At 39.7% G+C, this 22,314-nt stretch overlaps 1 protein-coding gene across 8 annotated transcripts in view; it reads left to right on the top strand.

The window, feature by feature from the left end:
• Positions 1–1,702: 1,702 nt before the first annotated feature.
• The window catches only part of RTTN (rotatin), a 167,513-nt gene continuing 146,901 nt past the window's right edge, over positions 1,703–22,314 (top strand). For 4 of the 8 annotated variants that reach the window (XM_042961733.1, XM_042961734.1, XM_042961732.1 and 1 more), the window contains exons 1-10: positions 1,703–1,918; positions 2,270–2,457; positions 3,524–3,701; positions 5,338–5,427; positions 7,499–7,589; positions 8,732–8,846; positions 9,775–9,925; positions 12,944–13,109; positions 15,509–15,690; positions 17,896–18,011. In XM_042961733.1, the coding sequence (XP_042817667.1) occupies positions 1,888–1,918; positions 2,270–2,457; positions 3,524–3,701; positions 5,338–5,427; positions 7,499–7,589; positions 8,732–8,846; positions 9,775–9,925; positions 12,944–13,109; positions 15,509–15,690; positions 17,896–18,011 (1,308 nt within the window). In that variant the 5' untranslated portion in view covers positions 1,703–1,887. Of the gene's footprint in view, positions 1,919–2,269; positions 2,458–3,523; positions 3,702–5,337; positions 5,464–7,498; positions 7,590–8,731; positions 8,847–9,774; positions 9,926–12,943; positions 13,110–15,508; positions 15,691–17,895; positions 18,012–22,314 lie in introns of those variants that run through there. The other 4 variants (XM_042961735.1, XM_042961736.1, XM_042961737.1 and 1 more) reach the window with 4 other exon arrangements.

Raw genomic sequence — 22,314 nt, 5'->3', positions numbered from 1 at the left:
GTATTCTTGCAACATGGCAAGCCACAGAAAAGAAAATGTTAAGAAAATCACGAGGAAGAGAAAATACATCTAGAGTACCGTATTGTATTTATTGAAAAAAATCTGTGCGTAAGTGGACCCGTGCAATTCCAACCCATGTTGATCAAGAGTCAACTGTAATTTATTTTTCTCCCACAGTATTATCACTGACCCTTCCCCACTGACATCCTCAGTTTCTCATCATCTAAGACTTTTCATCTTAGAAATATCTTTCTAAAGTTATTTCCATTATTCTTCTGTACTGTCATATGTATTTTGACTTTGATACTTCAAATCCACAAATCCAAGCTTTCATGCTTGGATAACTACAGAAACTTCTCAGCTGGTATAACTGTTTCCACTTTTTGGTCCCTTTGGCACAGTGCCCATCAAAAGCTCTTACCCTAGGGTTGAAGAATGTAGCCACTGTCACTATTTCGGCCAGGGCGGCTCAGGTATGGGCTAGTGGGGCATCTGTTAAATATCCACACCTCTGTTTCCTCCCACTCTCCAATTTCCTACCGCCGTCTCCCATTCCCCACAGCCACCTGGAAGCCAGAGGGACAAATGGAGAACTAGCATGCTAGTCACCTCCCCGTCCACCTCCCAGAGGTAATTTGGCCGCCTAGAATTTCTCTCTTTCCCTGACCTTGACGGACTCATTCTGAATCCTTGCCTTTGCTTGAACTGTTTTCTCTGGCAGGAATTCCCTTACCCCATTTCTTTGCCTGGCAGACAAATTCCTACTTATTCTTCCAGATCCGGGTCTAACATCACCACTCTCTAACCTACCTACACACCTTGCAGGGGCAGCAAGGTCCTAAGAATGTCACAAGGAAAATTTAGGTCAGGCTCTCAATCTGCCACTTAAGTAGTTGATGTGACTGTGGATGAAGAACTCCTATGAATTTAAGTTCATTTTTTCGCAAAATAGAAATGGGTATATGTACCTTGACATCCCTCTCCTAGGGAAATTGAAAACATTGGTGAGAGAAATGTTCTCTAAAAAGCAAATCTCTTTACAAATTTAATCTTGTTGCTGCTCTTAGCATTGCTTAGAAGTTTTTTTTTTTCTTTTTTCTTTTCCTATTTGTTCAGACCAATCACAGTGCCATGCCAGCTTTGGTGACATTCAAGTATTAATTCACACCCTTACCCCGCCCCCTCCCTATTTTTTTTTTTTTTTCTTTCTACAGTCCTCTTTTTTCCCTCTTCTGTTCAGTTATGTCCTCCCTGTCCCTCCTTAGGTGTTGATACAGAACTTAGGTGTCCAAGGACACTGCTTGCCTTTGCAGGTACATTTTACAGTTAAAGAGGATAAGTTAATTTAGTTACCAACGGCGGGGGGGTGGGGGGTGGGCGTTGGTGGACGTGCGGGAATCCAAACTCTGTATTGTAAATTGTAAGGCTCCGGGAGCCAAGAATTCAGGTTGGCAGAGCCAGGGCTAGTTTGCAGGCCCTGGTTGGGCTTTGCCAGACCCGTGCCTCCCGCGCCGGAGCCCGCGCTGGGACGCCGGAACCCTCGGCGGGTGGGTGCAGCGGCGGGTCCGGAATTCCGGGAGGGGAGCACAAAGGGGCGAAGACCACAACTCCCGACGTGCACGGCGGCCAAGGCGGGTTCTACTCCCTGCTTGTCTCCTCATTCTTTCCGGTTCTTACGACAGAGACTGCTGTCTAGGAGCCGCGCTTCTGTGGAGGCGCGGGGCCCAGCAGCAGCTCCCTGGATGCTTCCTATTTGTGCCGTGGTTGTCTCCGGCCTTGCGGAACCCGCAGCCCGACCGGCCGGGTTTCCATGGGGACACTAATTGTACACGGACGTCGTGGCGCGGCAGTTTAATTCTCCGGCGGCGGCTGATTGAGCGGGACGAGATGGTCTTGACGGGGCTCATCAGGAAACTCGGTAACAGTCTGAGTTGCCCCTCGCCCGCGTCGCCGTCCTGTCGTGGCCACTTGCTAAGGCTGGTTGTGTGACGTTTTGGAGGCCGGGCCACCCTGAGACGGCTCCCTTTCGTCCTGGCCTCGCCAGGGCAGCCCCCGGGGTCCATCTCGGACTGAGTAAACCCAGCGATTCGCGTCCCGAGGGCACCCGAGGCCCTCCTGTTAAAAACAAAACAAAACAAAAACAAAACTGGTTTATTTACTTCTTGACCCTGCCCCCGCCCCCAGCATCAACTAAGTTTTAGGGTGAATTCCGGGGGGGGGGGCGCGTCTCTTCGGAGCTGGGAAATAGCTTTGTGCTGTCCTTTGACAGGTCATCAGCTGGCCGAGATCAGGGAACGCGCTCTCAAGAATATCCTCTGCAAGGTTGAGCACAACTTACTCTGCTGTGAAGATCTAGTTCAGGAGAGGCTGCTTTTTCAACGTTTGCTGGAATGGTTCAATTTCCCGTCTGTTCCAATGAAAGAAGAGGTTCTCAGCCTGTTGAGCAGATTGGTTAAGGTAGGATCATTTTGAAATAAAATCAGACGAGTGAATGTTGCTTAATTTGTAGCATTTTTTTTTTTATTTTTTATTTTTGGAACAACCAGAGATGGTCGTCTGGGTGTATCACGCTCAGCTTCCTTTTATGTGTAATGTTGAGTCTCACATTGTATCTGTTGTGCTCCGGAATAATAGAACTTCTGGGTTCTGGTGTGTTCTGAATTTTGGAATCATCTTTGGAAGTTGCCATTTGTTATTCTGGTTTCCTTGTGTTCTGTCATTTACATGTTAAAGATTACATGTGTCTGGAAGAGAATATGTTTAAAGTTAATGTTACCACGGTTAATGAATACCTCAAGTATCTGAAATTGCGTTTTCCATATCTGATTTTCAGATTTTATGTTCCTCAGCCTGTCTTTTTTTGAAAACTATTTTTTATTAAATTTTTTTTAGTGTTTACTTATTTTTGAGACAGAGGGACAGCGCAGGCTGGGGAGGGGCAGACAGAGAGGGAGACACAGAATGCGAAGCAGGCTCCAGGCTGTGAGCTGTCAGCACAGAGCCCGACTGGGGCTCAAACTCACAGACCATGAGATCATGACTTGAGCCGAAGGCCGAAGTCGGACACGTAACTGACTGAACCACCCAGGCGCCCCTCAGCCTGTCTTGAGAGCAGTTGTCAGGGTCAGATGTCAAAGGGCAAGTCTAACCTTTTGAAACTGTAAGTCAGGGTGCAGTCATAGGAGATTATTACTTTGGCATCTTTTGACGGTTGGAGGTAGGAGAGGGTGGGGTGGGAGTCAGTTGAGAGAGGTAATCCATTTAATAAATAAAAGTAGGAGTTGGTAGTATGCATTTCTAGTGATCAGTGTCTGGGCTTTTCTTTCGTAAGTGTCATCGCATGGTTTACGTATGTCTCTATAAATCTGTGTCCTACTCATGGAAGTTCTTTACTTTTGGGTACATCAATGCAAGGTTTATTTTTTGCAAAAGGAACATCTAGCATACTAAAAATAATTTCCTGGTTTAGTTGCTGTCAGATAAAGTGTAGAAGTTTTGACATACGTGATTCTTCTTATTTCAGTATCCCCCAGCAGTCAAGCATCTGGTTGACCTTGGTGCAGTTGAATTCTTATCTAAACTTCGTTCTAATGTGGAGCCGAATCTACAGGGTGAAATTGATGGCATTCTGGACGGACTTTTTATTCTTCCTTCAGATGATCCTGCCCTATACTCTGCATCGTACCAAACCAAACAAACTGGTAACTCTTTGGAATCAATCTGGATGCATTCTGCTAAAATAGAAATATATTGGTTCTTGTGGTTAATTCTAAGGAAAGGGATCTTAGGTTAAAAAAAAACAACCCTTCCCTCCTCAACTTATTTTTATTGCATTAATTTACATGAGTTTGACCTTTCCCCTCCTCTGCTGTTATTCAGAGGAGAGTGCATTTGTATTTATTGCTTATTTTGGTCAAGGGGCCTAAAACTTGCCAGTGATTTTTTTTTTTTTTTTTGTGGGACTGACAGATTATTTCTTCAACAATAACAACGTTTCTGCTGAGCCCTCATGACCATGTGCCAGACATTATTCTGAATGTTTTATACTTGCATTCTTGGACTGTGTTCCTCACATAGGGGTACGATGGTATCTGTCCTAGCTCATGGTTTTGTTATGGGGTCTCCAGTTAAAATGAGCTATACATAGTACACTGTTAAAATCAGAGTCAGACAGACATGAATGTAAGTCCCACTTCTTCCAGTAGTTTTGTGACCTTGGCTATAGTACTTAATCCCTCTAGGTTTTAGTTTCCTCATCCAAAAATTGGGACAATAAGAAAGAATACCGTATCGAATTGTCACGGGGATTAAATGAGACAGTGCTGTAAAGTGCTCGGATAGGGCCTGGCATGTACTAAGCACAGAATTGTTGGTTGCTCTTGTGATTTAATTCCCAGTAGAGTGCCTTGTACCTGGAAAGCAGTTAAATTGATTTGAAGGAAAAAAGAAAATGCTCCTGAGATTTATGTGATTGAGTAGTAAAAGTATTTAAAAATGTGTTTTTGCTTGCTTAATCTCTTAGATCATATTTTTCTCTGTATCTGTGCTGTGTCGCTACTGCTGAGATTGTCGGTGCTGCTGTTAACGAGAAAATAATAGGAGCCTCCGTTTACTGGGTTCTTGTGTGGTTGCGATTTTTAACAGTGAAAATTTCTGCCTAAGCCAAAACCAATAAAGTAGAATCTTAAACCATGTATTTTCAACCTAGTTCCCCGCAGGGGAGATCAGATGTATGGTCTAGAGCTAATTTTTTGTTATCTGTATTAAGATTAGGAAATACTGGCATGAAAACTTCAAGCACAATTACAAAATTAGTTTTAGTCTTTTCATTATTCCCATTCTCATTACAACTGTATTGCTGCATGTTCAATCACATGTGACAGAGGACTGATCGTCAAAGATGTTGAATGAGTGCTTAACTCCTTTATTTTTGACAACTTTTTCTTTAAAGATATTAATGAAAGTTGAAGTGGTCAGGAACTACATAATTGGAGGAAGAGAGAGGAGGGGGATGGACTAAGAAGCAGAGATGAGCCCTTGAATAAATACTTTGTAACAGATTCTTTATGTACATTGTGCATGTTTTCATCTAACGAGTAGTAGTATTTGCTGAACCACAAAAGAGGGGAACACCCTCCCCTCATTTCAAAACTGACTCAACATTTACGTTTTTTTCCTCTAGAGGAAGACTATTCAGAGGAAAAAAAAACCTGTTATTTTTCCAGTTTTTAAAATGATTAAAAAACTTAAGAGAAAACACTAATATTTGAAAAGAGTAAGTTTCGCTTTTAGCAAATAAGGAATCAATAATACAGTAATATATATTTTTTTTATCAGAATTGCCACAGCAACCTGAAATCTTAATAGGATATTTTCCTCAAGACAAAAGTAATTTCCAGCAGACGGAAGTGTCTCCACGACCAATGGGTGTGTATATGTAGAGGGATAGATCCTGTTGACCTGGTAAATCAGAAATTAATGTACTTTTCCTAATGGTGTGCTCAAGCTTGAATGTTTCAGTTTCCTCAAATTAGGATGTAGTGTCTAAGTGGTGAAATTTTACGTTATTCTAACTGCATTTGAGCAGCTGTATTTAGGTGGGTGGTGATGGTGGCAGAAATACTCAGTGCTTACTGAACACAAATTCTTTGTTGGGAACTGTGCCGCGCGCTGTGTATGCGTCCTGTTTATTCTCCAGCTCACCAAGTGGTACCGTTCATCCGGTTACTCAAGCCAGAGACTCAGGATCATTTTGGTTTCTTCATTTGTCTTTATCCCAGCGACCAGCTGATAGAAGAAGAGCTCTGATTTACAGTCTCTCTCTCCCTGGAATCTCATCCAGGTCTTTAGATGTCTGGCTGGGTCTCTGCTCACGTGTCGCCTTCTCAGAGAGGCCTTCCTGAGGACCCAAGTGATCACTTTCTAGCTATGTTTAGTTTTCTAACAAAGATCGTCTGAAATCACATACTCATTTACCTCTTCTTTGTCTTCCTTGTTATAAGCGTAATGATAGCTTTGAACATTGCTCATCCCCAGCGTGCAAAACTATGCCAAAAGCATAGTAGGTGCTCAGTATATATTCTTTGAGTGAACGAATGAATCTTCAGCCTCTTTGTCCCGGTGAAATTGATATTGTTAATATCCCCATTTTAATGATGAAGGCACTGAGGCTTGGAAAGGATGAAACCTTTGTTCCAGTTGATGCAGTTAGGGAATAATTAAGTGAGCATGTACCTGACATTTTATTGCCTGCATAGTTGAAAAGAAAACGTTGTGTCCAAGGGTGTATCTGTTCGTGTCAAGTATTTCATTTAACTCAGTTTGGAAGCCGTCTGTTATTAAAAGCCTTTCATAGAAACTCTGGTTGAATAACAGCATAAGAAAGAACTGAAAACTTGTTTAGCTGTAAAAATACTTTACCTTTTCTTTCTGTGAAAGTTTTGTTAGGCTTGTGAGGGAGCTTTGGTTTTGAGGTGGTAGTTTCTTTGTGTTTGTGATTTAGAGGCTTCACTGAGTGACGGGGAGAGACATCTGAAGGGAGAGAGTGTGTCCAGGGCTGAGAAGGTGGGACCTCGAGTGCAGCTGCTAAAAATGTTAGGGACCATTGAGATGGTAAAATGCTATGTGAGTTGCAGTTTGTGGGTTAATGATAGGGGCTTATTTTGGACCCATTTTTTGTGTGCAGTAGAGGTCTGTCCTTCCCTCCACCCCCCTCTTACTTTTCTGTGAAAAAGTAAACCCTGCTTGTGTGTTGGCACTTTTGAAAGAAGCAACTGTGCTATATTTGGGAATTTAATAATACTGTTATCTAAATTCAGTGATTCCGTGCTCTTTTCAGAGCATTTGGCGGAAAGACTGTTTGCCACTTGGAAGGGTTTCTGTAGATACTGCATACTGTTTCTCAGCTTTGCCACCTTAATTTGTACAATATAAGATTTGTTTAAAACATAATTGGAATGGGTTAGTTTAAAATTGTGTTGGTTTCTCAGATTTCTTTTAATCTGGTTTGAGTGCTGATATTTGATCTTCAACCTTATGGTTTTTAAGTCGTCTTCAAAGAGGCTTAAACATCTAACACCATGAAGGATATTTGAACATGCCTAATTTTTAAATATACTATATGATTATGTCTATTTCATTTTTAAGTTCTACAATTAAAGGCCTCCAAATGCCAGTTCCTTTCATGTTAAATTTAAGCTCTGTGTTTTGGTTAGCCACAGGGCACAATAGAAAATGTAATTCAAGTTCTAAATGTCATTCAGTATTGGTTTGTATTTAATGCTCTTCTAATAACAATAATGTATGGGTTTTGTGTAAAATATGAAAACAGCTCTGTTATTTATCCTGTTAGGGAACAAATTTGCAGCTGACCTTGTTTAGTATATTTTAGGTTACTGTAAGGTGTAACTTTGAAGACTTAAGGGTAAAGCCTTGCTCTTAACATTGGGAGTCTATTACCTTGTCTTTGATCCCTTAAATTTTGCTGTTCCATTAACAGTAAATCAGACTGTGAAGTGTTTGAAGTTTTCTACATTTCCCTGGCTCCCCCTGACTACAACAGATAGACATGTTCTCTGCTCTAATGAAAGGTACGGTGCCTGGCATGTGTCAGGCATTTTGGTTCATTGATAGCCATTACATCTGGTTGTTATTATCATACATTTTCACCAGCAAAAAAGATACTAAGTGTCTGTGACAGGCAGTACTGGGAGTATATGAATGATTTTCACTGTTTCAAAGAGCAATTTAGAAAATTCCTATTTGCTGTTATCAGGCTACACATCTAGTTGTTTTTTTTGTTTGTTTTTTTCGTGATTGGAGTCATGTATACTTCTTGGTGACATATGAGTCATCTCGTATTGACCAGATTGATTGGCCAAAGCTTATGCCCTTGGTTAATAAAAATGGGAAAAATTAAGCATAAATGCAGTCTTTTTTAGTGGACAGTATATTCAGTGGGCAGTAGAAAGACCAATGTGCTAGAATTAGGATGACATAAGCAGCTACAGGCTGTTAAATGCTTTTTGATGCTGGCACTCCTAAGGCATCAGTAAATTCTCTTGGAATAACATATTGAAGAGGTGGGTACACGTAGAAAAGGGGCAGGGGGTCTGAGTTGGGCCCCCAGGAAGAGACACAGTTTGTAGTACACCCCTTTGGGTGGTGGATGGTGGGCTGGAGCTGGGCCGAGAGGGGGGCGTGTGGATTCTGCTATATCCCTAGGGGGTCACATATTGTCTGAGAAGGTGAGGGGTATCCTCTGCGGTAGGAGGGGAATCCCAGCTTGACTCACTAGCTTGGGGAAGAGCAGTAATAAATCTAATTTCTAGAATTAAACTCTACGTTTCCTGTTATTTTTTCTGTGTTACTTCCTAATTCGTTTAGCGAATTTCATTGCATTCTGTGCCCTTTGACTTCATTGATCTCATTTATAGCATTGTGATTTTGTTGGCATACTGTGGTGGATACTGTGTAGTGCCTGTTGTCGAGGAGGCTCTAGTGGGGGTTAGAAAGTCAACAGGCAATTGCTGTTGCACCGAATATAGGCATATGGAAGAAGGACCTATCCTAGAGTTCTTGATTACGGAGTAGATCTAGGAAGGCTGCCCAGGGAAGTGAAGTCTCAATTGAGACCTGAAGGACTGTTAGTAGAGTCATTACGCTACTAGGTTACTTGGAATCTGGTACAGATAAGCTCTTTTTAAAAATAAATAATGCTATCTTTTTGTAGCTCTTTAAGAAGTAGTAACCACACTTTAATCTGGAATACCTGTGAACTATTGAAGGATGTTATCATGCAAGATTTTCCTGCTGAAATTTTTCTTCAAAGGCCAAAAATTGTTCAGGTACGAATCCTCTGTAATTGTTGTAGATTTGGAAATAGAGAACTTTTTTACAATGAAACAGATTTTGCAAAGTAGGAGTCCTTGGGAAGGAGTGTGCACTATTATATTTATAAAATGAAGTGTTTGGTTACTGAAACCACTTTTGCTCTTCTTTGGGTGGTGGTAGTTCTTCTGATCAGAGGTGGTCTCTTTTGACACACACAAGTAAGTCCAGTTTGACCACCTTGAATTTACCTTTTATGGGTTGCATAAGGGGAGAATAGACTTTGGAAATTGAAGTTGGGCAGCAGTAACCATTCTTCATCTAAGAATACCATTGTTTTTTGAATATGTAGGATGTGTAAGGCACAGGGCTGGATGCCGGGGAAATAGGGCAATGAGCAATTCAGATAGATTCTGTGGTTTATATGGTAGAGCTTGGGATGTGGGGTCTAGGGTTGTGGCCTATCTGCAGCAGCTAGTGATGCCTCAGCACCCTCGCTCCGTAATCACAGGGCTGAATATAGGCCCCTGAATGGTAAGTATGAAGACACAGTGTGACAATGGCAGTTGTCAGAAGGCAGCAGAGGAGAGGAAAGCTGTTAGCTGCCAAAACGTGGCAAGATGATTTAGCTGTTTGAGATGCTGAAGGCTTGCTGTTATTTTTAAAAACTACTTCGTAACTTACGTCCTGAATGGGGAGTAATTCATGTTCTCCCAGAATAGGTACTCCACCTACACACTTTAGATGCAACAAACACGGACTCTTTTTAAATTTTATTGTCTCGCTTTATCCCATTGCTAAGTCATTTTTGCCTATTTCCGTTTCTTATGTCTTACAAATATTTTACAAGTTACTTGCTTTCCTTTGATTGTTCATTTAACCTTACTTAAACTCCACACCCACTTTCATTGATCATTTTCATTCATTTCATTCATCATATTTCAGAGCCTTTTATCTCTGTTGAAACTGGCCTTTGGAGGAGACGGAAAGCATCGCCTGGCCTTACAGTCTGTGTCCTGTTTGCAGCAGCTGTGCGTGTATTTAAGAAACAGACTGAACTTTCACCGTGATCCAGGTTTTTTCTCTAGTAAACAAGGTATTTATGTTTATTTATTCATTAGTCACTGGTGGTATTTGCAGATTTTTCTGAGAAGTTTCTATTATTCTTACTGTGTAAATATTCACAGCATAAACTCCTCATTCCTAAAGGCAATCAGATAATCACTTGAAAACCAATCGTGTGAGTGACAGAACCACTCATGATCCTGTCCTTTTTTTTTTTTTTTTTTTTTTTTTTTGATAAGAACCATTTGCAAGATTTTTTTCTTTTCTCTTAGGCATCTACTGATGTTGGGAGCCAGGGGTTAGAATTCTGAGTTCAACTATTTATGTGGGACCTTGGGCATTTTAGAAGTTACTTGTTGTATTAATAGATTGGTTTAAAAAAATAACAATTTGTATTTTTTTAATAAATATATTTTTTTTAACTTTTGGGTATATTTTATGTTTATTTATTTATTTTTAAGTAACCTCTCCACCCAACATAGGGCTTGAACTCACAACCTCGAGATCAGAAAGTTGCATCCTGTACCAACTGAGCCATCCAGGGGCTCCTGATTTGTATTTTATGAAAACTTTTTATGCGGCTTGTGATGTAGTTAGAGTATTTATAATATGATAGCAGTGCCAGACTTTTAAGGGAAAAAGCACCACCTAATGGCCAACTAGAGCACTCGGCCGGCTTTGTCGGCAGTATTTACAGCTTAGAAATTCTGTGCACTTATGCCATATGCATTGAAAGTTGAATATTAAATTACAGTGATTTGTCATCATGCTTCACAGTTAATCCCAATTCTGTTCAGAGTTTCGCTGATCCTATGCTACTTGAATACTTATGCTATACATTAGGTTTATTATAGGTCTCAGAGGGTATAGGGTTCCTCATTAACATTTGAGGAATGTTAGCAATGACTGATAGCAGAGAGCTTGTGGATACCCCATATTTCATCAGAATAAGAGTTATAATATTGATAAAAGTATTATCTTTGAAGATTTACTCATGTATTAAATTTTTATTTATCACCAACTATATGCTGACTGATATTCTAGTCTCTAGGGGGTACAACACTGAGCAAAACAGATAAGGTCCCCACCCTTCTGAGCTCATCCTTGAGAAGGTTGGGGACAGGTAATAAACAAGCAAACAAGTTTGTTTCAGATCAGAAGTGCTCAAAGGAAATAGGCAGGGTGATGTGACTGAAAATGACAGGGGAAGTGAGGCTTACCTGGATAAGATGGGTGGGGAAGGCCCCTCAGAGGAGGTGACCTGAGGGGCGAGGAGGAACCATCCCCTTGAAGAGCTGCAGGAACTGTATTCCTGGAAGGTCGGAGGCCTTGGGAGGTGATATTCTGGAGGAACAGAAAAAAGGCAGACATGTGACTGAAATGTAGTAAATGGGGAGCGGGGAGCAGAGAGGGAAATGAAGTGAGAACAGAGGTAGCTAGGGGCCGACTGTATTGGGACTTGTAGATCTTGGTAAGGATTTCATATTTTCTTTGAAGTGCGGTAAGACGCTCTCGGAGAGCTTTTTTTTTCTCCTCCTGAAAATGCCTTTATTTTACTTAATTCCTTTAAAAAATTACGGTAAAATATGTAGCACAAGCCATTATAGCCATTTTAAAATATGCAATTTTGTTGGCATTATTACATTCACACTCTTATGCACCCATCACCATTTTCTGTTCTCAAATGTTTTTCATCACCCTAAATAGAAGATCTGTGACCATTTAGCCCTATTCCCGTGTCCCCTTCCCTCTGCAGCCCCTGGTAACCTCTCTACATTCTGTTTCTAAATTTGTCTGTTCTTGGTATCTCATACAAGTGGAATCATACAATATTTGTCCTTTTGGGTGTGGTTTATTTCACTTAGCATGATGCTTCCAAGGTTCATCTGTATTGTAGCTGTGTCGGAATTTCACTCCTTTTTCTGTATACACCACATTTGTTTATACATTTATCTGTTGCTGGACCCGGGAGTTGTCCTCATGTTTTGGCTGTTGTGAATAATGTGTCCGTGAACATAGGCATATCTCTTTGAACCCGTTTTCAGTTCTGTCGGGTATATACCTAAGAGTGGAATTGCTGGGTCATATGTTAATTTCACCTTTAGCTCTCTGAGGAACCACCAAACTGTTTTCCACACTAGCTGCCCCATTTTATATCCCCACCATAACCTGTGAGGCTTCCAGTTTCTCTATATGTTGCTAACACTCAGTTATTTTCCCTTTTTAAAATCCTAGTCCTCCTAGTAGATATGAACTGGTATTTCACTGTGGTTCTGGTAAAGACTCCTGACTAATGACTAGGGATTTTCCTAGTGACTTTTTATGTGCTTATTGGCCATTTGTATGTCTTCTTTGGAGAAATGTCTTTTAAAGTTCTTTGTCCATGTTTAAATTGGGTGTTTTTTTTTGTTTTTTTTTGTTGTTGTTGTTGTTGTTGTTGTTTTTGTTGTTTTAGAAGCTCTTTATATATCCTGGTTACTAAATCCTTTTTAGATATATGATTTGCAAATATTTTTTCCCAGTCTGTAAGTTGTCAGTTTCTTGATAATGTCCTTTGATTTTGATGAAGTCCGATTTATCTGTATTTTCTTTGGTTGTACTTTGGTTTCAGATCTAAAGATCCGTTGCCAAGTCCAAGATCATGAAGATTTACCTCTATATTTTCCGCTAAGAGCTTTATAATTTTAACTCTCATATTTAGGTTGTTGATCCATTTTGAGCTAATTTTTGCATGTGGTTTGAGGTAGGGTTTCTTGTGGACTTATGAGCAGGGATGTGCCTAATCTGCTGTTTTGCCTTGGTGGTCCCAAATGTTCCAAGTCAGTAATGCCGGCTAGAGGCTGCATGTAATCAGGCCAGTTAGAGGTACACCTAATGTTAGATGCAAATGCTAAGTGAATACTTGCAGAAAAGAATACTTTACTTTTACCCCAAGAGAAGCATTTCTACTATTTTAACTTTGTTACTGTTTTTTGAAAGAATGATGTAAATTCTTCATAATCATAATTTGTCTCTACTGAGGGATAATTTTTTTCTTTTTTCCTCTCAGATACAGTTTCCCAAAATTCTTCTTTGTCTTATTGTCATGAAGCTAGAGCTGTTCATCATTCCCAGAATCCTTCTCCAGGAAGCAGTAGCCCTCGGCCTTCTGTGGTTGGACGCACAGGTCAGCGACCCAGGGGAGACGGTCAGGATTGGGACGCAGTGTCTTCCAGGTGACTGTTGAAAAGCCCAGTTAACTTGTGTGTGTGTATTTTACTTTGAGAGGGAGATTAACGTTTTTCTCTGTCTTCTCTCTTGGAAAATTACCACAGGTATTGGCCTTGTGTTAAACCAGTGGTTTTCATACGTTTTGACAATGACCCGTAGTACGAAATAATATTACATGCAACTCAATACTCAGTACACAGACGTATGCTCTGCATGTATGTGCATGTATGTATGTTTCCCTGTGTGTATGTCTGTGTGTGTGTCCCTGCCAAAACACAATGTTCACAAAATAGTACTTTGATTCCATATGCTACATAGTGAGCTATATTTTCTCTTCCTTTCTATTTCATTAGAAAAACAATGAGGATTCTGGCCCATTTAATTGTTTTTATTAGCCATAGATGAAATGTGATCTAGTTTAAAAGCATAATTTTAAATGATAGGTACATTTTAGTAAGATTTAATTTTTTTAAATGTTTTATTTATTTTGAGAGAGAGGGCGCACGTGTGTGAGAGGGAGAGGGAGGGGGAGGAGGGAGAAGGAGAGAGGGAGAATGTAAAACAGGCTTCACCCTCAGAGCAGAGCCCATCGTGGGGCTCAATCCCTTGTGTCTGATCCAGACCTGAGCCAGAATCAAGAGTCGGACGCTTAACTGACTGAGCCACCCAGGTGCCTCTTTGATAATATTTTAAACCCATATTTGTGACTCTAACCATAAGTTTTAAAAGATTTTTGAAAGTTTATTTACTTATTTTGAGAGCAAGAAGAGTGAGCAGGGGAGGGGCAGAGAGAGAGGGAGAGACAAAGAATATCCCAAGCAGGTTCCACACCATCAGCACGGAGCCTGACGTGGGGCTCGAACTCGTGAACCACAAGATCATGACCTGAGCTGGAACCAAGAGTTGGGCATTTAACCGTCTGAGCCACCCAGGTGCCCCTCTAATCATAATTTGAGTGTATCAGTATTTACTATTAAAGGGAATGATTGGAGACTGTAAAGGAAAGTTCCTTTAAAGTGCACAATTTATGGTATTTTACTCATTTGTGTAAATACAGATTTCTACACATCAGCTTTGCTTAAAGGGGCTGGCGTGGTGTTTGTGTGTTAGCTCATTCTTATGCCACAAGCATCTTATAAACATGTTAGTCTCTTCGGTGTCGTTCTAATAAACGCTCAGGGAGATGAACGCTTGTCTGTTGGCGTCATTATTTTCTCACGATGCTGCTGCCACCAACCGACACTGACTGATGTTGGCTGCGTGCTTGGTGTTTCGCCGAGTGCCGTACGTGCTTCATGGCCTTCCGTTGTCCTCCCGGTCCTATGATAGCATTGGTATCATCATCCTTGTACAGGAAAGCCTGGTTCGGAGGTGCAGGGCGCCTTACCCCAGCTCATACAGTTGGTGAGAGGGCCGGGGTATAGACAGTAGGATCTGAGAGCCTGTGCTCCTGACCCTTCCGTAGGAGCTGGTGTTGGTCAGGCACGGCTTTTCTCGTTACTCTTCCAGAGCCTGTCTGCCTCATTCTCTAAGCTGTATCTACTGTGCTATATCTAATGCTTCTGAATTTTCGCTCCTGAGTGAACACCTTCCTCAAGGGGCCTTTGAGACTAGAGAGAAGCCCACCTCATTTTCGTATTTTGGGATGTTGAAATTGAACAAATGACAAAACATAGATTTGGGGAGTTTTACGTGCTCAACAGCATTAGTGTATCTGTGGTTCAGCTTCGATTGTGGATAACATTAAAAGTCAAAAATTTGAGGTCCTTGGTAATTGTGAGGTTCAGGCCTTTCCATGGCACTTTATCCTCACACCACCACTTTACATCTAAGGTAGGAAGTTTTAATGAAGAAAGTCAAGAAAGGTGGGATGTTCTGCTCTTTGGTACATTTTCAAAATCATTACGCGATGTTGAGTGCACTAAATGAAGTCATTCATTTCTCCTCCTATTTTTCTGGCATTTTCTAGCATTCTTCGGTTGTGAACATTGGCTCACTTAGAACATTTGGTGAAAATCACACAAAATCTAGGAAACTATGTAAATGATTCAGTTTTGCCTCTATAAGTCGATTACAGAACTTTGCTCTGAATTGGCTTGCTCTTCTGTAGAAATGAACAGGTTCTTAGTGCTCATGTTGACTGCTACTACAGGAATTCTGAGACCATCCCTTTTGAAAAGCAATATATATAAATGCGTTTTTGGTTTCATTTACGATTTGAGCCATCTTTATGGAGTTTAGTCTCGTAAATTTGTCAAGGTTTCACAGATCTGAGCACAGTGGTCGCGTGAGGCAGTATGGTTGTGTCCAGCGTGGGGCTTTTAATGTGCCAGACAGCAGGTGGGCGGTACAGCTCTCTGTGGCCGTTTCCATATTCAAGGGTTGTCGTTTGTTGACTTTCCAGTGGGAGCGGGAGTCATGCCCCCGTACACTCCAGGGTGTCTGTGCCTTCGCCTGTGGACATGGCGCACATAGAGCTGCCGGAGCTGGAGACCGAAGATGTGCTGGAGCTACAGTTCCTCCAGCTCAGTCTTCCCCAGTTCTGTGTCTCTGTCCTGGAATCGGCAGTTCCTCTCTTAAGAACAGGTTAGTTCTTTTTGTATGATTGGTGCTTGTTTGTCCGTTTTCTGGGGCTCTTAGTTTTCTTTCTTTCATCTTCCGTGTTGGGACCTTTAGAGCTTGTATTTACGTATCTTTTGGGACACAAATCCTTAAGAACTTAGGAAGGCCTTTATTGTCTTCTGAGTAAATGTGGATGCCCTTCCATCTGTGGCTTTTCATTGCCCAGGCTTCCACCTCTGTATGGCTGAACGTAAGCACTGAAAGGACAGTGTGGCTGGGTTCAGTTAGAGAAGGTGGGCGAGCGTGAATAGGTCAGGACAAAAAGATCTTCGGCTTTTGCCCTTTGGAAACTTTCTGAGTGGCTCTCAGTTATTCAGTCTTCCCACTCAGTTCGTAGTAAGCCGTGAAACATGTGAAAAATAGAAATAAGCCCCAAAGTAGATTCTTACCTTTGTAGTCATTTCTTTTTCTAAAAACCCCACACCCCAAAGCCCCCAAACATTGTGGAGTTGCTTTTTCTCTCAAATGTGCTGGGTAGATTTGCAAAGATGTACTGAAGTATGCATTGTAACGTAGTTGTAATTCTAGGAAAGGGTGATGAGAACGGTAACAGCGTGGCTGCTGTCCCACGGAGTCTGGTCCTGACAGTGGTTTCCGCGGGACTTCCTGCCTCGCTCAGCCATCACGTTCGGCCTTGCGTGCGTCACCGCACGTGCTCCTCTCACAGCCATTTTATCTTTCCATAAGTGCTAGTTACTACTTTTATCTCTGTTTTACAAATGAGAAACCTGCGGTTTAGAGTGGTTTAGAAGCCGATCCAAAGGCAAGCAGCTAAAACAGAGGCTTGAACCCAACGTCCACGCTCTTAAGACCTTAGCATATTGCGAGCAGTAATGATTTTTTATTCTGTAACTCTATACATTTTTTGTAGTTGATAACCTTGTTGAGATATGAATACAAGATAAACAAGATTTGCCTTTTTTGCTTTGTAATGGCTCAATAAAAAATCTATCCCATTTGAATGGTTCTTTAAGCTCTGTGGCTTATTTTTGCCTGCTTGAAGGTGGTGGTGAGGGAAGCAGGATGTAGGGCTGTGTTTGGGAAGCATTAAACATTTTTTTATCCTGTGGAAAACCATATACCCTAACTTACCATAGACTGAATAACTGCTTCCAGGAGTTAGAAGGACACAGTAATTCACGTACTCGTAATGTGAAATGAAGGAGGAGCGGAACTTTGGCATCATAAAGTGTACACGTTTGTCTGCGTGGTAGACTGAGAAGAGTAGTTTTAGATGTAATGATTTTGCATTTAACCTTTTCTTAATTTGCTGTAAAAAGTCACATTGATAATTATAAAGCTATATCTTGGTACATAAAATTTTCTAAATGTCCTCTTGCCCTTTTGTGATAAATTATTGCGTTATTTGTAATTATTCAATATCATAAGAGATTTCCAAGAGAACTTGCTGCAGCTGTTCTAAAGAAACAATTAATCTAGACCCTTATGATCTGGTAGTTTGTTTTACTTCTTTCATTGGAAATTGACCTCTGGTATATGGGGCAGGAAAGTCTTGATTGAATATTCACCTCACTTGTGATTTTGAATAGTAGAACTCCTATGATACTCTGTGGAGAAAAGAGATTGCGACAGCACAGTTTCTTTTGGAATTTTTTTAGAGTTTTAAGTCAGTATAGGCTTGAGAACCTATTTCAGGTGGAATGTTTTGAAGTTTCTTCAACAAACACCATCATGGACATTTATTCCTTTAGTTGGTCCAGTCCAAGCTCAGCTTCCCAGGCAACTCAGGTGTGGTGTAATACTTCTGACAAGGCTGGAGTCTTCTAGCGCTAAATAGAATAACAGAATGCATTTTCTAAACCTCACCTGGTGCTTTGTCACCTATTACATGTAACACGGAAGGTCTTGGAATTAGAAACATTTTAATCTAAGGGCATTTTTAGTTGGATTTGCTACTTTCTTTTGGAATATCTTTCTTAGTTATGAGCACACTTGATGTGTTGTGGTTAAATAGTATTGTGAATGGAACAGAAGTGTTAATGGTGATTGTAGATTCTGACTTTCCTATTCATGTCCTTCAATGATTCTGAAGTCACCAAAAAAATTAAACGAGTTTGGGGCATGACTAATGAGAGGATTGAGCACTATGATATCTAGATGTTCATTTGAAAGTTAACTTTTTTTCTTCTCTCCTATTTATATTCCTAGGGAGTAGACAAATGATAATAAGAGTTCTGGAATTGCTTGCAGAGGATGTGATACTTATTGGTGAAGCAATTTCAGCAGATATCTGGGATGACAGCAGCCTCTTTGCTATAGATATGGTGAGAATCAGTATTTTCTTTGGGATATGATAAATAGTATCTTATTTTAGTCTTTCTAAGCTGGTTTTATTTTCTCATTAGCCTTTGAGAGCTTTCAGATACAGTATGTTTCAGGCTTATTTTGTGCATTCTGGAGTAGGCCATTTCTCTAGAAAATCTGATTACTGTCATAAATTAATTAGTTTTTTGATTCTGGTTACTTGTAATGGGGGAATGTATATCAAGATCAAAAGCAGGCCAATGGGGTATTTACAGCTACTGTGATATCATTTTTTTGTTTAGTAATTGAACTAGGAATATGTATTTTAAAAATATAAGTTCAGATTGCTAGTTCTCGGATTTTAAACTTGTATTTCTTTGCTTATACTTGTATTGTTGCTCATAGAAAGTCTTAGTTCTTAGCAATAGCAACATAACTGCTTGTTAGCTTTAACCTTCAGCATATTCCAAGTAGTTTCAGAATAGCAATGTTAGTATCACTGTGGTCAGTAACTGATAAAAGTTCAAGATTTCTTTGTGGTTCTTTTTGACTTCGACTAAATTTCATTAAGAATATACAGAAAAACAATTGTGCCTTGAAGTCACTTCGAAGAATTTTCTGTTTCCAATTTATTGTACAGTTAGATTTGTTTTCATTTGTTTTTACTTTTGGGAATTGTTTTCTCCTCACCAACACGTAACTCAGGTGTTTCCCTGCCATCTTGTTTTCTGGTTTATTGTTTCTGTTTTTATTTTAGTTTTTACAAATGTAAGCAAGTTTGCTCTTCCCACTTCTTACATAAATGGTAGAGTGTCATATATGGTTCTACACCTTATTTTTATAACTTAGAAATACATCCTGTGTGCACGGAATCATAGGTGTGGAGAGTTTTCCATGTCCACATGTGGAGGTATTCATCATTCTTTTTCATAGGCTGCACGTGTTTCAGTGTGTGTTTATTCACCCAGTCTCCTATTGATGGACACAATTTCTAATATAAATTATGTGATATGAATAATGTGCATATGTCATTTTATATAAATTATGCGATATGCAAAATGTGCATATGTCATTTCATACATGTACAAGTGTGTTTCTAGGGTAGATTTCTTTAAGTAGGATCGCTCTATCAAAAAGGTTGTCGGAGAGAGAGTGGATATGGGGACGGGCAAAGTGGGTACAGGCTTCTAATTATGGAATATCTAAGTCATGGTGATGAAAGGTATAGCACGGGGGATACGATCCCTGATCCTGTAATAGCATGTATGGTGATGGATGGTAGCTACACTTGTGAGCATAGCATCAGGCACAGAGTTGGAGAGTCACTGTATTGTACACCTGAAAACTAAATGTAACATTGTATGTCAACTATACTTCAATTAAAAAAGTAAATGAATTTTAAATTGTAGATATTTTTGCATTCTCCTCTTCAGCTATACCACTGCATTCAGTCTCCAGCAGTTTATTAGAAAGTGTTTTCTCCTATACACTCAGCAACAGGGTTTATGGTCAGACCTCAGATTTTTGCCATTCTGCTAATTGATACATGAAATGTCTGTGTAGGATTAGTTTGTTCTTCTCTATTAGTAAAGTGGAGCATCTTTTTGTAACTTTGAGGGTCATTTTCATTTCTTTTTCTGTGAACATTCCTAGCATTTATCCACTTTTCTCTCGGGTCATTGGTCTTTTGTTCTTTTAACTGACTTCCATGAGTTCTTTATATATTAAGAACATTGGCTTTCCAAGACAGGTTGCAATATTTTTTCTTCTGTTTTTGGTTTTTTTTTTTTGACTTTGCAAATGATGCTTTTGATGGTGCAAAAGCTTTATTCATTTGTTTATTTAAAAAAATTTGTTTTTAGTGTTTTATTTATTTTTGAGACAGAGACAGAACATGAGCAGGTGAGGGGCAGAGAGAGAGGGAGACAGAATCCGAAGCAGGCTTCAGGCTCTGAGATGTCAGCATAGAGCCTGACGCAGGACTTGAACTCACGAACCACGGGATGACTTGAGCTGAGGTCAGATGCCCAACCGGCTGAGCCACCCAGGCACCCCTCATTTGTTTATTTTTATATAGCTGTCTTTATCAGGTTATTTTTGAAAAATTGGTTCTGGATTTTGAATCATAGTTAGATTTTCTCCACACCTTGGGGAAAATGTGCTATATCTATTTCTTGAAGTCTACATTTTTGTCTTTCAAAAGTATTTTTCTCATATAGATTTTGCACATTTCTTAGTATTTATTCATATATATGTGTGTGAATGTATATTTACATGGGTGTTTAACATCTTTATTGAAGTATAATTGACATATAGTAAACTGCACATGTTTTTTAAAGTTAAAAACATTTTTTTTAAATGTTTATTTCTTTTTGATAGAGGGAGACAGAGCACAAGTGGGGAGGGGCAGAGAGAGAGGGAGACACAGAATCCAAAGCAGACTCCAGGCTCTGAACTGTCAGCACAGAGCCCAACATGGGGCTTTAACCCACAAACTGTGAGACCATGACCTGAGCCAAAGTTGGATGCTTAACTGATTGAGCCACCCAGGCGCCCCTGAAAGAAGTGTTTTGATTAGGCATGACTGATCAACATGTGTACAGGAACCTCAAAACCGTTATATTACAGCATTATTTTCGTAAATCTGTAAACTACCAGAGAAATCTCCATGTAATTGGAAACCATACCCTTTGGTACATTTCAGTATATCACAAATCATTTTTCATTTTATATATTCAGTTTTAAAATTATCATCTGATTTCTTTGAAGGACTGATATTCTATCTTTTCTATTAGAGCAAAATTTATTCATCACAAAAATATACATTGTTTCCTATAGTTGCCAATTTTTTTCTCTTTATGTTATTTTGACTAAGATCTTTGTTTTATTAAACTTTGTTATAGGCTACCTGATCCTTGTAAATCGGGATTAGAACATAAAAAACAAACAAAATACTGTTTTTACTTAATACCAATACCCATGTGTGGAAATCTTAGACCTTGAAGCACACACACACACATAATACACACACATCTCTTGAAAAGAAAAACACACATTTTACAAAGGTTTAATAACATTGTTTCAGGTACTTCAATGTTTTTACCCATAAAATAGGGATAATAGTTCTTAATTTTTCTTTAGTACTTAGGGTAATCATACTATTTGGTAGTACTTTTAGAAGATTTTCACATATTGAAGGTTTTCAACAAGTGATTTTTTTTTTCTTTGAAGTGTGAAGAATGTTTTATCAGTTGCTTCTTAAATTAACTTAAAATTTCTTGGCCAGAACATTTATCTGTAAAAGTTAGTCATTCACTTTTAACTTTTGGCTGCTGATGTTTTATGATTCAATGAATTATTTTTACTTTAAAGGTTAAATCTGTTGTAGAAGTGCCAATTGGTATGATAGAAATGTTAAATAAAACAGTACTGCTTAAAATTATATCTAATTTACTTTACTGGTTTAAGAGAATAAATGCCTCCTAGGAAAAGAATCTTATTCCTTTGGGTATATGTTAATAGAAGCAAACAATAGAGTTTCGTAATGTCCCTACTTTTATCAAGTTTAAAATGGAAGGTAGGAACAGTATTTTTGTTGAGTCATTAAAGGAACAAAATAATATATGTGTTGCTACCAATTCAGAAAGTAAATATCTGAGGATATCTAATCAAATCTTTAGACCTTTCCAAATAGTGCTGATAGCAGTCTGGTACTCCATACCTCAGTTATGTAGGCATAACTGTAGGCATAGTCAAAGGAACCTGCCCACCCCCCACATTGAATATTTTTATTTCCCTTGAAGTAAATAAAAGACAAAAATATTTTTACTGAACTTGTTATATTTTGTTAAGATAAAAAATGTTTTTTTTTTTTAATGTTTATTTTTGAGAGAGAGAGCGAGAGCGAGAGAGAGCATGAGCAGGGGAGGGGTAGAGAGAGAGGGAGTCACAGAATCAGAAGCAGGCCCCAGGCTCTGAGCTCTGAGCTGTCAGCATTGAGCCAAGGTGGGGCCTCAACTCACAGGCGGTGAGTTCATGATGTGAGCCAAAGTCAGATGCATAACCGACTAAGTTACCCAAGCCCACCTAAAAAATTTATTGTTAAGTACTTATAAAGGTTAGGTTGACCTAAAGAATGTGATTCCTTCTTTGCTTCCCTTTGAATTCAAGTCTGTTTTATCTTCATTCACATGGTAAATTCCATTCAAGGAGTGAGAATCTTTACCTCATGCCATATAACCCCAGACTCCTGGGGCTGTCTTCTGTTCATGTTTTGCCTTTCTCCTCTCTGTGGCTCCTGTCATTGCAATGTCATGAAAAACA

This window comes from Panthera tigris, chromosome D3 (assembly GCF_018350195.1).
Source record: "Panthera tigris isolate Pti1 chromosome D3, P.tigris_Pti1_mat1.1, whole genome shotgun sequence".
NCBI classification, from domain to species: domain Eukaryota; kingdom Metazoa; phylum Chordata; class Mammalia; order Carnivora; family Felidae; genus Panthera; species Panthera tigris.
The sequence above is the reverse complement of the archived record's forward strand: the minus strand, read 5'-3'. Positions and strand labels throughout refer to the sequence as shown.